The sequence below is a fragment of the Emiliania huxleyi genome (assembly GCF_000372725.1).
Source record: "Emiliania huxleyi CCMP1516 unplaced genomic scaffold EMIHUscaffold_364, whole genome shotgun sequence".
NCBI lineage: Eukaryota > Haptophyta > Isochrysidales > Noelaerhabdaceae > Emiliania > Emiliania huxleyi.
The window spans coordinates 19033-31554 of NW_005199241.1; the positions used below are offsets into that span (position 1 = coordinate 19033).

The 12522-nt window shown below is 67.5% G+C and overlaps 4 protein-coding genes across 4 annotated transcripts in view; 1 reads left to right on the top strand and 3 right to left on the bottom strand.

Moving 5' to 3' along the window:
• Positions 1 to 490, bottom strand: part of EMIHUDRAFT_117847 (hypothetical protein) — a gene marked incomplete at both ends in the record, with an annotated part of 834 nt that extends 344 nt beyond the window's left edge. Inside the window, one exon of the mRNA XM_005772134.1 lies at positions 21 to 490. Coding sequence (XP_005772191.1) covers positions 21 to 490 — 470 coding nt within the window. The remainder of the gene's footprint in view (positions 1 to 20) is intronic.
• A 2124-nt stretch (positions 491 to 2614) lies between these two features.
• On the bottom strand, positions 2615 to 4576 carry 26PFK2 (fructose 2,6-bisphosphatase; the record flags this gene model as incomplete). Its single annotated transcript, XM_005772135.1, has 4 exons — positions 2615 to 3199; positions 3510 to 3755; positions 3844 to 3903; positions 3950 to 4576. The coding sequence occupies 4 exons, from the start codon at positions 4574 to 4576 to the stop codon at positions 2615 to 2617; spliced, it is 1518 nt and encodes a 505-aa protein (XP_005772192.1).
• Positions 4577 to 5161: 585 nt separating this feature from the next.
• EMIHUDRAFT_242600 (hypothetical protein) lies at positions 5162 to 5710 on the bottom strand (the record flags this gene model as incomplete). Its single annotated transcript, XM_005772136.1, has 2 exons — positions 5162 to 5176; positions 5303 to 5710. 2 exons carry the CDS (start codon positions 5708 to 5710, stop codon positions 5162 to 5164), a joined length of 423 nt encoding a protein of 140 aa, XP_005772193.1.
• Positions 5711 to 6066: 356 nt separating this feature from the next.
• EMIHUDRAFT_117850 (hypothetical protein) lies at positions 6067 to 8858 on the top strand (the record flags this gene model as incomplete). Its single annotated transcript, XM_005772137.1, has 3 exons — positions 6067 to 6488; positions 7670 to 7739; positions 7857 to 8858. 3 exons carry the CDS (start codon positions 6067 to 6069, stop codon positions 8856 to 8858), a joined length of 1494 nt encoding a protein of 497 aa, XP_005772194.1.
• Positions 8859 to 12522: the final 3664 nt, after the last annotated feature.

Here is a 12522-nt window from a genome sequence, read left to right on the forward strand (position 1 = left end):
GCGCGGAGCACTCGAGGTACTTTGTCGCGCCGATGGTCTTTGCCATCTCCTGCCCCTCCTCCAGACTGATCGGTGTCTGGTTCTGCTGGCGCAGCTTCGCAACCGTGGTCCCATCAGATCGCAGGTCGAGCTTCGTGCCGACGAGGATGAACGGGCAGTTTGGGCAGTGGTGCTTCAGCTCGGGGAACCACTTCTGTTTCACGTTCTCGTACGAGGGGCGCGAGATGAGGGAGAAGGCGACGAGGAAGACGTCCGTCTGCGGGTACGAGAGCGGTCGCAACCGATCGTAGTCTTCCTGCCCTGCTGTGTCCCACAGCCCAAGGTTGATCGGCTTCCCATCCACCATCACATTCGCGCTGTAGTTGTCGAAGACGGTGGGGATGTAGTCCTCTGGGAAGGCATTCGTGGTGTACGATATGAGTAGGCACGTCTTGCCGACCGCACCGTCTCCCACGATCACGCACTTGACGTTCGTCATCATGGCCGCCATGGCGGCGCCGGCCGACCCGAGCCGCCTTCTTGTGCTCGACCGAAAGGAGGGTTTTTCGGCCGTCCCTTTTAGTTTTTTTTCTCTTTCAGCTGTCGCGTTCACCCCTACCGCGTTGGTGTCCAGTCCGAGCCTGGCTGTTCTTCACCTTTCTTCCTACCTACCTAGCTGTTCTTCACCTTCCTACATACATACATTCCAGCTGAATGAAGTAAACTCCACACACTGCACAATCACATGGACTCACGCGGCCCCTCTATCTATCTACCTCCAAAATCCCTCCGATTGGCACACACACCTAACAACTCTAACACTCACACGTCATTTGGGGCCTGCCCCTGCAGACTGTGCCCCTGCACATCGCAGTTTATGGTGGTTTAAAGTTTGGGGGGGGGGGGGACAGCTTTGGGCGGTCGAATTCTATTTGGGGGGGGGTTACGACGGTTTTGGGGATCCTGCCGACGGCACGCTTACAGTTGTAGCCCCACTGCACATAAGATGGACACCTCAACGGGAGGGCACTCGCAGCAGGCGGGGCCGAATCCTGCAGCCTTAGTCTTGGCCCGATCCGGCGGCATGCCACGGGTAGGCGCGTTGAGGCTTGCCGCCTCCTCTGCGCCAACGCGGCTTGTGCCGCAGGTTGCGTTTGCTGCCAGACAAGAGGAGGAGCAGGGCCTTTTGGCGATAGGACCAGGCAATCGTATTCGCCCGGCGGGCGTTACACCTCGGCAGTGTGGGCAGGGCAGGGCAGGGCAGTGTGGGTTTCACACCCGGGGCAGGTAGGGGATCGCTCGGGCAGGGCAGTTGTGCGGCAGTATGCGGGCAGGGCAGTACGGCAGGGCAGGGCAGGGCAGGGCAGGGCAGTTGGGGTCATAATTGCAGAGCTGAGATTTGGGATCTCAGATGGTGAAAAAAAAGGGGAGACAATTGCTGTGAACATGGAATTTGAATACCAATCTCAGTGAGATGTGTGAAGAGGACGGCCGATCGACCAAACACACGCGCGAGCTGGCGAGCTCATCTGCATCTCAATCGAATCTCAGGGGGGCGCCGTGTGTATAACGGTCGCGTGATACTGCGCTACGCCTCGTCGTCCTCCGTATCGAGCCACTCCACCTCCGACTCGTTCACCACGTTGTCTTCCGTCTCGGAGTCGTCGTGCAGCGGCCCGCCCGGGTTGACGACGTTCACGGTGGCGCCGACAGGGATGGTCATGGCCGTCCGCTCGAGGCTCGCGACCCAAAAAACAACAACTGTCTCTCTCATCGTACCCATTCGCCGACCACCACACTGAGATGAGACAGCCAGCCTCTCTTCTACGCCTCTCTCGTGCCTCGCGGCGCCTCTGCTTCAAGGTACCAAGGAGGGAAGATACGGCTCTCGCAGCCCATCATACGCCGTGGCACAGCGGGGAGCGCAGCGGGCTGTACAAGATATTGTTCCCTATCTTCGCATGCTCGTCGTTGGTGATATCCGCGCGAGGTCATACGCCACAGGCCAGCCAATCACTCGATGATGAGGCTACACTGATGTATAGGCGCGTGTGGTATTACAAGATAGACTCACATGGTCACACGTCTTTAGTAAAACGCCAGCACTCGACACGACGAAGGTGTATTGGGCTCGAAGGCGCGGTGAACACAACCGCCTCGAGCGTACCGCTCAAACACGAGCCGAGGGTGGAGGGGGGGGCGGCGGCGAAGAGGCGGGAGAGCGGGGTCCAGTGCGCTCTGCTGCTGGGGCGGTCGGGACCCCCCCCCCCCCCCCAAAGAGAAAAATTTTTTTTTTTGGGGGGCTTTGGGGCCCCCCCCCCCCCCCCCCTAGCAGCACAGGGATGAGCTTTTAGTTGTGCAGGGGGGGTACCGAGCACCGAGCAGTGTGCGGCCGCTCCCGCTTCCGTCCCGCCGCCTCGAGCTCGATGTTCGGAGCTCAGGTGTGCTTTTGAGCTTTGCCGCTCGACGAAGAGGCGGAGCTCCCTTTTCTGCATTTTCACACTTCCTACATTTGTACATAATTATCTTCCTGCGCAGTATAACAAACAAGTACAAAAACACACGTACCGCACAGACATGAGACATGCATACCGTACTCTGTGTGGAGCTGCGATCGCGCGCGTCGTGTCCCAGCTCAGTGGCTCGCTGGGTCGAGCAGCTCGCCCTTGGGGTGCTGCAGCACGACGGTGCGCTCCTCCTCGCAGCCGTTCGACGTCGGAGTGATTTTGATGACCGTGTTGAGCGGGATGGAGACGTGGATGCACTCCTCGCGCGGCATCCCCATGAAATAGGCGAAGAGCACGCGGTGGATTGCCTGGTGGGCCACGATCACAACGGGCTCGCGGGAGCGCTCGAGCTCGTGGGCAAGCGGCTCGAGGCGGGCGATTAGGTCGGTGTACGACTCGCCGCGAGGGTACCGGTACTGGAACTTGTCTGCCCCGCGCGCCTCCGCCTCGTCCGGGTAGTTGTCTGCGATCTCCTCGTAGGTCATCCCGTCGCACAGGCCCGCGTAGAGCTCGTCGAGGTTGCGGAAGGCCTTTGGCCGCATCTGCACCCAGTCGAGGTGCGCGCCGTCCGAGGTGGTGTACGAGACGACCGGCGTGGAGATGTGCCGCGCGGTGCGGCGCGTGCGCAGAAGCGACGAGGTCCAGAGACGGCACGGGACGGGGGAGCCGTCGGCGGCGAGAGAGACCTTCGCGTCGACCCACTCGCCGAGCGCCTTTGCGGCACGGGCAGCGGGGCGGCGGTGAGGGCGGCGGCGCGGAGGGGAGAGGCAGCGGGGGTGGCGGCGGCGGCGGCGGCGGCGGCGGCGGCGGCGGCGGCGGCGAGGATGGCGGCGGCGGCGGCGGCGGCGGCGGCGGCGGCGGCGGCGGCGGCGGCGGCGGCGGCGGCGAGGATGGCGGCGGCGAGGGCGGCGCCTTTGCGTACGCCTCTCCGTGCGCGGTGAGGTCCGAGTCGCCTCCGATCTTTCCGAGGCGGTTGTACTCGGACTGGCCGTGGCGGGAGAGGTAGAAGGAGCGGCAGTCGACATGCAAGTTGACGAGGAACTGCGAGAGGGGCGCGGGCGGCGAGGGTGGTGAGGGCGGCGGCGGAGGCGAGGGAAGCGACGCGGCTGAGGGCTGGCCGACGCGTGATCTCGGGTCGTCTCGTGCCTCCGCCTGCGAGATGCGCGAGGGGAGGAAGCCGCGGATGTTGTTCATCGAGAGCTGGCGGCCGCCATCGACGATCTGGATCCAGGCGAGGTGCTTCTCGGGCGGGCCGAGCTCCTGATACACCTGTCGGAGACCGACCGAGACGACCCGAGGCTGAGTGAGATTCGAGGGGCAGGCCCATGGGCAGGCCGCGAGCCTCTCGGGCCCTCACCTGCTCGTAGTGCCGTATCCGCGCCTCGAAGTCGGCGATGGCGACGGCCGGGTCGACACCCTCGTAGTCGTGATTCCCAACCTACCAGCGGGGCGGGGCGGTCAACCAACCCGGCAGTCCGCCGAGGCTCGAGCCGCGCTAGGACGCTCTCCTTGGCGTGCAGGATGGTCTGCTGCACGAGCCTCTCGTCGCGGCAGACCGACTCGATGAAGATCACCTTTGCGCCCGTGTCCTTCAGCTGCTCCACGAGCCAGGCGCGACGGCTCTGCGTCGAGTTGGTCGCGTCGAAGATGGCCAGCGAACCAAAGTCGCCGCTCTGATGAAGCTTTTGGTCGAGCCGCTGCTGTTGCGACGGCGTCTCTCCGATCCACCTCTTCAGGTCGGTGAGCGCCTCCTCGCACGCCTGCGCCCTCGCCTTCATCGCCGCCTGGTTGCTGCTGTCGAAGAAGTCGGCCATCGAAGTGGTTCGCGCGATCTTCCGCCGGTAATCTCCCACGTTGAACACCTTGGCCGGCGCGCCGTAAAAGAAAGAGACATAGGGTGCGAGCCGGCGCGATATGTATGATTTGCCGCGCGCAGGAAGGCCGACCATGATGCAAACAATCTTGTCGCTCTTGGTGGCGTACGAGGTCGGCGGACCCCACGACTGAGGAGTCGGGTTGTCGTGCGAGGCCGGCGCAAGCGAGGGCGAACGCACAAACGCGACCGGCGTTGGCGGTGGCTCGTCCGACATTGACGCTGCGGGCTGTGCTTGGTAAACTAGTGGGCTGCGCTAACTCGTCGTGAGCGTTGCTCAGCATATTGCTCTCAACTCGTTGGACGGGAGGGTCGTGCCAAATCTCGCGGATAGTTTTTCTTTTTCGCGCCGGACACAGCGAGGATTGCAAGGACCCAGCTGTGGCATGCGGAAAGTGCGGAATATAATGCGCGTGGGCGGAGGGCGTGACAAGCCGTCTTCCCCCAATTAAGGTTTAAGCTGCGGTGCACCGTTTTTTAAGCTCGGGTGAAGCTCCGGGGAGTTACCCCTGTGCAAAAACGGGGTGATTTGGAGAGGGGCCCGGCGCGACCGTTTGCGTGCGGTACAGTGTGCGCCGTCCACGACTGTCAGTTTGTCAGCGGTCAGGTTGGGAGCGGGGAGGCTGGAGGCTGCGGAGGTTGCCTCAGGCTCAGCGCTCAGGCCTCAGCGCTCAGGGCGGAGCGCGAGCGGGAGGTACAAAATGGTTAGGCGGGGGGGTTGACTTTTGCCAAAATGGAAGGAACTAGCCTCAGCCACTCGCTCTCTCTCTAGCGCATCTGCGAATCTACCTGGTACCTCCTGCTAGTCAAAGTCAAACTCGTCCGGCACGGGTCTGATTGGGGTGCTGACGCCGCCCACCCTGGTGCCGCGCCCGCCGTCCCAGTCGACGCCAGACTCGCCTCGCGCGGCGCGGGCGGCGCCGCTTTGAGCGGGCCGCGGCACCGACGAGTCAGTCCGCGCGAGCTCGAGCAGGCAGTCGACGTAGCCGAAGCGGCCCGAGTTGGACCCGATGGCGGCCATTATCTCCTCGAAGCCCATCGCCGTCGCGGGAATCAGCTCTCGCTTCCAGTTTGTGAACTGCCGCCCACCACCGACCGTCAGCAACGCGCTGTCGCCGCCCAGCACCACCGCGCTCGTGCTCAGCAGCCGGTCGCCCACCCAGATCCGACCGTCGTGTTCGGCGTTGCCTCCATCCACGAGGTCCGCGACGACGACACCGCAAGCCTTGCCCGGCTCCACCTCCTCAAACGCGATGCCGAGAGGCGTCCGCAGTCGCACGCGGTATCGGGCGGAGGCGGGTGTCGCTGCGGCGAGGAGAAGGCACGAGATCGCGTGACGCAATGAGATCATAAAGAAGGGAGTAGGACACGAACTGACCCCGCTTGCTTATCTGTGCGGTGCCAGCGCTGGCGTTGCCCGACGCCGCCTCGACACCAGCGGCAATGTGTGTGTTTTGTGTGCTCACACACTCAGACCACGGCAAGAGAGTATTCCGAGCTTTTCTCCTTGCTGTCCGACGCTCAGCGGTGGAACGCCCCCTCCCCAGGCAGGAGGATTGGTTGCAAGGGGACTCTCGAAGCAAATAAAAAAGAAATTCCCGCAAGCGTTGAGGGCGGCAGGTAGCAGCCCGACACCAGCGTCCCCCAGTCCTCCGTGTGCGACCTAGCAGTCCGGCACAGTGACCCCCACGCGACCTACCCACCGCCATGTCCTTCGCGCCACCCGGTCCTCCGGGGTACTACACTTTCCGCCCGGGTCCCAGGGCGCAGCTCGCCACGTGGACGGACGATGAGCCGCCGGCCGACGCGCCTGAGCCACCGCGCTGGTGGGGCCACAATGAGGACCTGTACAACAGGCCGAGACGGACGAGAGAGACGGTGCGCACGCCCGACTGGGATCTCAGCGATCGGGCGGCGCCGCTCGGACGGCGCCACAGGCCGGTGGCACTCGGCGCGTGGCAGCCCGCCGGCGAGTGGCAAAGGCAGACCACCGCCAAGCACCGCGCCGACCCGTGGGCGGCGCCAGTCGTCGGCACGCGGCGCGGCACACAGTCGTGGGCGCCGGCGCCGAAGAAGCCGCCCGCGAAGCAAGCTGGCGCCGGCCGACGGGTGCGGCCGTACGTGGCGTGGTGTGACGACGACCCTCGAGCGCCGACGCCACAGCAGCAGAGGCCGCAGACGGCGCCAAGTGCGGCGGCCTCCAAGCGCAGATCCCGCGCTGGAGCGTCCCCGGCCACGCCGGCCGCCTCGAGGCCTGGCACCGCGTCCCGCCCGCCGCGCCCCGCGCTGCTCGAGCCAAAGCAGGCGCGAGGCACGGCGCCAAGGCGGGCCGAGGCGCGGCTCGAGGACAAGCGCTCGAGCAAGCCGGCAGAGGCGGGGGCGGCGAAGGCGGGTGCAGCCGCGCCGAGGGCGGCGCGGGCCGCTGAGGAGCCGGCGCCGCGTCCAGCCCCCGCCTCCGCCTCCGCCACCTGCAGCTCAGACGGGTCTGCGCAGACGGCAGTCGTTGGCGCGCCGGCGGCGCCGCTGCCACTGCCGACGGGCTGGACGCGGCTGACCAGCGCCAAAGGGGCCGCCTACTACTGGGAGGTCGGCACAGGCACAGTCTCGTGGAAGCCGCCGCCACCGCCGCCACCGCCGCCACCGCCACCTCCCCTGCCGCCTCCGCCGGCTCACCACCCCCTCGCCGCGCCGGCGGAAGCGGCGGCGGCGGCGGCAGAGCCAGCCGGCGCCTCTCGAGTCGATGCTCCTTCTCCCCCGCACGCTTCTCCGGCGTCCGTCCCGCTCCTCGCCGCCGCAGCCGCACTGCCTGCCGCGGGCCTGCCCACCGACCGACTGACCGCCGGCTGGCTGCATCCCGCTGCAGTCCCCGCGCCGCAGCACCGCGCCACGCCGCCGCACGGGGGTGCGCCCCTCCCGAGGCCACCCGCGCAAGCGTGGGGTGGTCCGGGCGGCGCCCTCTCGGCAGACACCCTCATGTCGGCCTCGCTACCGCCCGCCGGCACCGCCTCCGGCGCCTTCCCTTCCCTCGGCCAGCTGGAGACCCTCCCTGTCCACGCCGCGCCGCAGAGCCGAGCTGTGCCCGCGCCGGCCGCCGGCTCCGCCGCCAACGACGCGTGGGAGCGGGCCGTGCACCAACACGCGGCGCGAACGCGCGAACGGCGCGGGCCGCCCTCGCCTCTTCTCACCGCCACCATCGCCACCACCGCCGCCGCCACCGCCACCACCGCCACCCACCCCTCTTGCGGCCCTCCTCCGCCTCTCACCGAAGCCGAGCGCGCGCCTCCCCCACCCCGCCGCCTCTCCTCCGCAGGGCTGAGGCGAAGGAGGCAGCCCTCGCCGCCGAGGAGCGAGCGCTCGAGGCCTCGAAGCGCCGCTCCGAGGTGCCCCCCCCACCCCACCCCCGCCCCTCCCCCTCCTGTTTGACACACGTCACTCGACACGTCACTCGAGGCAGACAGCGAGCGGCTTGACGGCGCCGTCCCCGCGCGCCCCCTCAGGTGCTGCGCAAGGCGATGCACGAGAAGCGGCGGGCGGAGAGGGAGGCTGCGCACCGCGCGCTCCTCGAGCAGCAGGCGCACGTCTGGCGCGAGAACCTCGCCCTCGCCCGGCAGAACCGCGCCAACCTCCTCCACTGCTCGTGCGATCGGTCGACGCTCAGCCCGTCTGCACAGCACGGCGACGGGGGTGGCGCCAATGGCGGCGGCGAGGGCGGCGAGGGCGGCGCGAAGGGCGGCGCGGGGGAGGCGGCCCACGCGATCCTCGGCCCGGAGCCAGCGAGCCTCGTACCGGCCTCGCTCGACTTTGGCGAGCTCCCCTCCCCGCCCTTGCGACCCCGCTCGCCGCCGCCGCCGCCGCCGCCAGAAGGCGGCGGCCAGACGGGCGAGGGCGCCGTCGTGCGGTGCGCCGCCACCCGGCACGCCGCGCCGCCGCCGCCCGCTGCTCCGCGCAGCGCCGCTTGGACGGTGCCTCCGCCCGCCTCGGGCGAGGGCGGGCCGCCGCGGAGGCAGAGGCAGCAGAGGCGGCCTCGCTCCCCCCCTGTGACGATCGTGGCGGTCGACTGGCCGCCGAAGCCGCCGCCAGAGCCGCTTCCGGCGCCGCCACCGGCCGAGGAGGCGGCGGAGGTGGAGGCGGCGGAGGTGTCGGCGCCGGCGGCGCCGGCGGTCGACTTCGAGGAGGAGGAGGCGTCGCCGGGCAGCACCCCCGTGAGCAAGGCGGTGCAGGAGGTGGTGCTCGAGGTGCAGGCGGCGGCCGCGGCCGCGGAGGAGGGGGGCGCCCCGGAGGAGGAGGGCGCCCCGGCGCTCGCCGAGCCGCCGACGACGGCAGAGGTCGACCCCGACGCCGGCTCACAGCTGCTGGAGGTTTCGTCACAGCTGCTGGAGGTTTCGCCGGGGGAGGCGTTGCAAGAGGCGGACTCGCCGGCTCCGCTGCGGGCGGCAGAGATGTTCTTGGACAGCCCCTTCGCCTCGCATTTCCTCCGGCAGGCTGTGGCCGCATCGTAGGCATCGGTGCTGCGCCCCCGCGGTGCAGGGTGGCCTACGATCAGTTCTCCTCTGGATGCGCCAGGCTGCCGAGGGGCCCAGCAGGGGGAGCAGGGCGGCGCGAAGTCCCCCGTCCCCGGGCTCCACATACATGCACATGTGCTACGGGCTCTCAATGACACTCAGCGACTGTAATAAATAAATAAAACAAACCAAAACGAGGCGTGGGCCGTGGCGTGCGGCGTGGGAGAAGGACAGGGTCCCTTCAGGGACAGGGTTCCTCCCACTGCACGAGTAGGATGACCTTGGGATCAGGGACAGAAAGGCGCAGAAAAAACTCGAGAGAGAAAGAAAGAAAACAGAAAACCCAAGGGAGGGATAGAAACGCCATTCCACTGACAAGCTGCCGAATTTCTTTTTCTGGGAGTTTGGTTGTAAAATTCTTTTTCTGTGTGTGCAAAGTCGAAAGTGGCGCGTACTTACACGGCGAGGATGGTCTCCTCCTCCTCCTACGCGGCGCCCGTCGCCGTCGTGCTTATCGCAGTCACCCTGCTGCTGCCGGCCTCATGGTTTGTCGCCCAGTGGCGCTCTGGCGCACTCACGATCAGCGCGCGTCTACTGCGGCGCGTGCGTGGCATCGTGCTCGTGCTCGTTGTCGTCGTGCTCTTCACGGCTTCGACCATCGTGCTGCAGCTGGTCTTCGAGGCGGAGCACCACCGCAAGCCCTTCCTCATCACATACATCTCCTTCTCGATGCAAGCCCTCTACCTGCTGGGCTACCGCGTGCGAGCCGCCGCAGCCGTCGGGAGGCTGGTGCAGGGTTGGGGCGCGGCGCAGGGTGGGTACGCTGCCGTGCGGCACGTGGGCGACGAGGCCGGCCTGGAGATGGCGCAGGCCTGCGCACCGCGCCGCGCCATCGGGTCCGGCGGAGGGGCGGGCGGGGACGCTGGCGCCGCCGGCACCGGCCGTCCCTCCGAGGTGCCCTCTGAGGTTGGGCTCGTGTATGTCGCCTGGCGGCTGGGCGGCCTGATCCTTTGCGCGAACCTGCTCTTCAACGTGAGCCTGCAGTACACGAGCGTCTCCTCCGCCACCGTGATCGCCTCCTCCTCCGCCGTGTGGACCCTCCTCTTCAGCGCGTGGCTGCTCGGAGAGCCCCTGTCTCTTCTTCGAGTCGCGTCTGTCTCCTGCGGCTTGGCCGGCGTCTTGCTCGTGGTGTACGGAGGGGCGGGCGAGGGCGCGTGGGGTGACGACGAGCACCACCACCACCCGCACGCCGCGCGGGCGCTCGCGCGCATCTCCCACTCCGCCGCCGCCGTCGCGCACCGCGCGGAGCTAAAGCACGCCCTTGGCTCCGCGGGGCTGGTTGCTTCGGCGGCGTGCTACGGCGCATACACGGTGCGGCTGAAGCGGGAGGTGCCGTCCGAGAAGGAGGCGCCGCTGCCCTACCTCTTCGGCCTCATGGGCGCCTCGCTCCTCGCGGCCGGCCCGCCGGCGCTGCTGCTGCTGCACGCGACCGGTGTCGAGCGGCTCGAGCTGCCGGCGCGCGACAACCTGCTCGCCATCTGCGGGAACGCGCTGCTCGGGACGGTGGTGGCCAACCTGCTGCTCGCCCGCGCCGCCCTCCTCACATCACCCCTCGTCGTCGTGGTCGGCCTCTCCCTCTCCATCCCTCTCGCCATGGCCTCCGACGTAGCGAGGCAGCGAGAGCGCCTCACGCCGGCGCTCCTCGCCGGAGCACTCGCCGTCTGGCTCGCCTTCCTCGGCGTCTCGGTCGCCCGCGTGCCGAAGGACGGCGGGCTCCTCGGCCGGATGTGCGCGCATTGCCCGACTCGCTGCAGGCATTGCGCAGGACTGTGGTGAATCTAGAAAGGGCCGATTGAACATTGATTGCACCGGAGTGCGGGGACTTTTTCGTCTCCCCCCGCGAGGCACGTATCCTCTGTCTCAGCGGGTCTCACCCTCCACCCTGCCACCACAGTACACCCCGCTCGCGACCTTCTTGGGTTGGTCGCGCCGCCCCGCCCCCCCCCCGGGCCCGGCGCGCGGCACACCACTCGACTGCTCCCGTGCCGTGTCGGGTGTCGGGAAAAGCGAAAAGAAGCGCCGGAGGAAATAAATCACAGTCATGCCAAAAACTTTGAATATGTCGACGGCGCCTTCTCATCTGTTTGGAATTGTCAAAAAAGAGAGACACTGACCGCCTCGCACTCGCAGATGAGCTCCCAGCGAGACGGCTCCTCGCAACTCTCCCCGACCCCAACCCTCAGAGTACAACTCACCTCGCCCCTCCCCGCGCCCCAAACACAAGAAACGGCACGATGCCTAACGCGCACGCCCTCTCAAACAGGTGTCAGCAGCGCCCCCCGTCAGCGCCCTCCTCCGGCCGCCTGCTCCGCCTCCGCCTCGTCGCCGCGCAGCTCGGCGCCGCTGGCGTGCGGCGGCGGCGGCGGCGCCCAGGTGAGGCGGCCGAGGAGGATCTCGTCGTCCGGCAGCGCCGCGAGGTGCGACATCTGCGCCAGCAGGTACTCGGCGAGCCACAGGGCCGCCGGCTCCGCGCTGCCGGCGATGCCTCCCTCCTCGTCTGCGTACACGTTGCGGAGCAGCACCTCGGCGAGGGCCTCCGCCTGGGGTCCGCCTGCCGGCTGCTTGAGCGCCTCGTCGAGCGCCTGCGCCATGCCGTGCCACGACAGCTGCAGCTCCTTCTGGTACTTGAGCGCCTGGATCAGCTCGAGCCCCTCCCCCTCCACGGCGTCGCGCATCCCGTCGTACTCCCACAGCCGCTCCAGCACCTCCGAGACGAGCGCCTCGACCCGCTCGCGCGGCAGCGGACGCAGCCGCACGTGCACCAGCCAGCAGTGAAGCCCCTTGACCTGGAAGCGCGTGTAGAACCGGCTCGCGTCGACGCCGCCGGAAGACGGGTCGTACAGCTCCGAGAGGTCTCCGCGCCGCCGGCATATCCCGTGGATGTCCTCGCCGGCCGCCGCCTGGTACTGCGCATCCGTGAACATGCCACCGAGCCGCATCAGCCCCGTGCGCCACCACGGGCCAGCCTGCGAGTGGAGAGGAGAGTGGGAATTGCAGGCGGCTCGGCTCGGCGGCACCTTTGCAAGGCCTGCAGCTGCTGGAGCCTTCCGACCATGGTGGACGGGTCGGCGAGGCGTGTAGCCGTGCAGAGACGGCGCGCGGCATGATGAGCCAGGGCCGCGTGGCTGGCACGGCGCGCGGTGGCCAGGCTGGCTCGTCTCATATGTTGTAGACCACACCTCCTCGCCCTCTCTCTGCTTGTCCGTGCAGCCCTCGCAGCTGCGCGTAGCGTGGAGGCATAGAATTTTCCAAGAAAGAGAATTTTTCAAGCAAACTCCGTGCACAAAGAGAAAGCAGGTAGCTAGGGCCCCTGCAACCTCCTGCCCATACAGACATGGGTGCGAAACAACGACAAGACCAAGGCACGGGCAGAGGAGAGAGAAGAAGAGAAGAATATAGGGTGGATAAAGCGCCTGCGGCATGGAGGGTGAGCCACGCTGAACGTACTGAATGTAGAGCCGAACGCGGAACGGCAGGAAGCCGGGGAAGACGACCCCGAGGAGGACGAAACACCTGTGGTAATCCCGTCGTTACGCTGTAACGATGGCACCCGGGGACCCCAGCCAGCGCCAGCATCATCCGTGCACCGTGGAGGCACAAG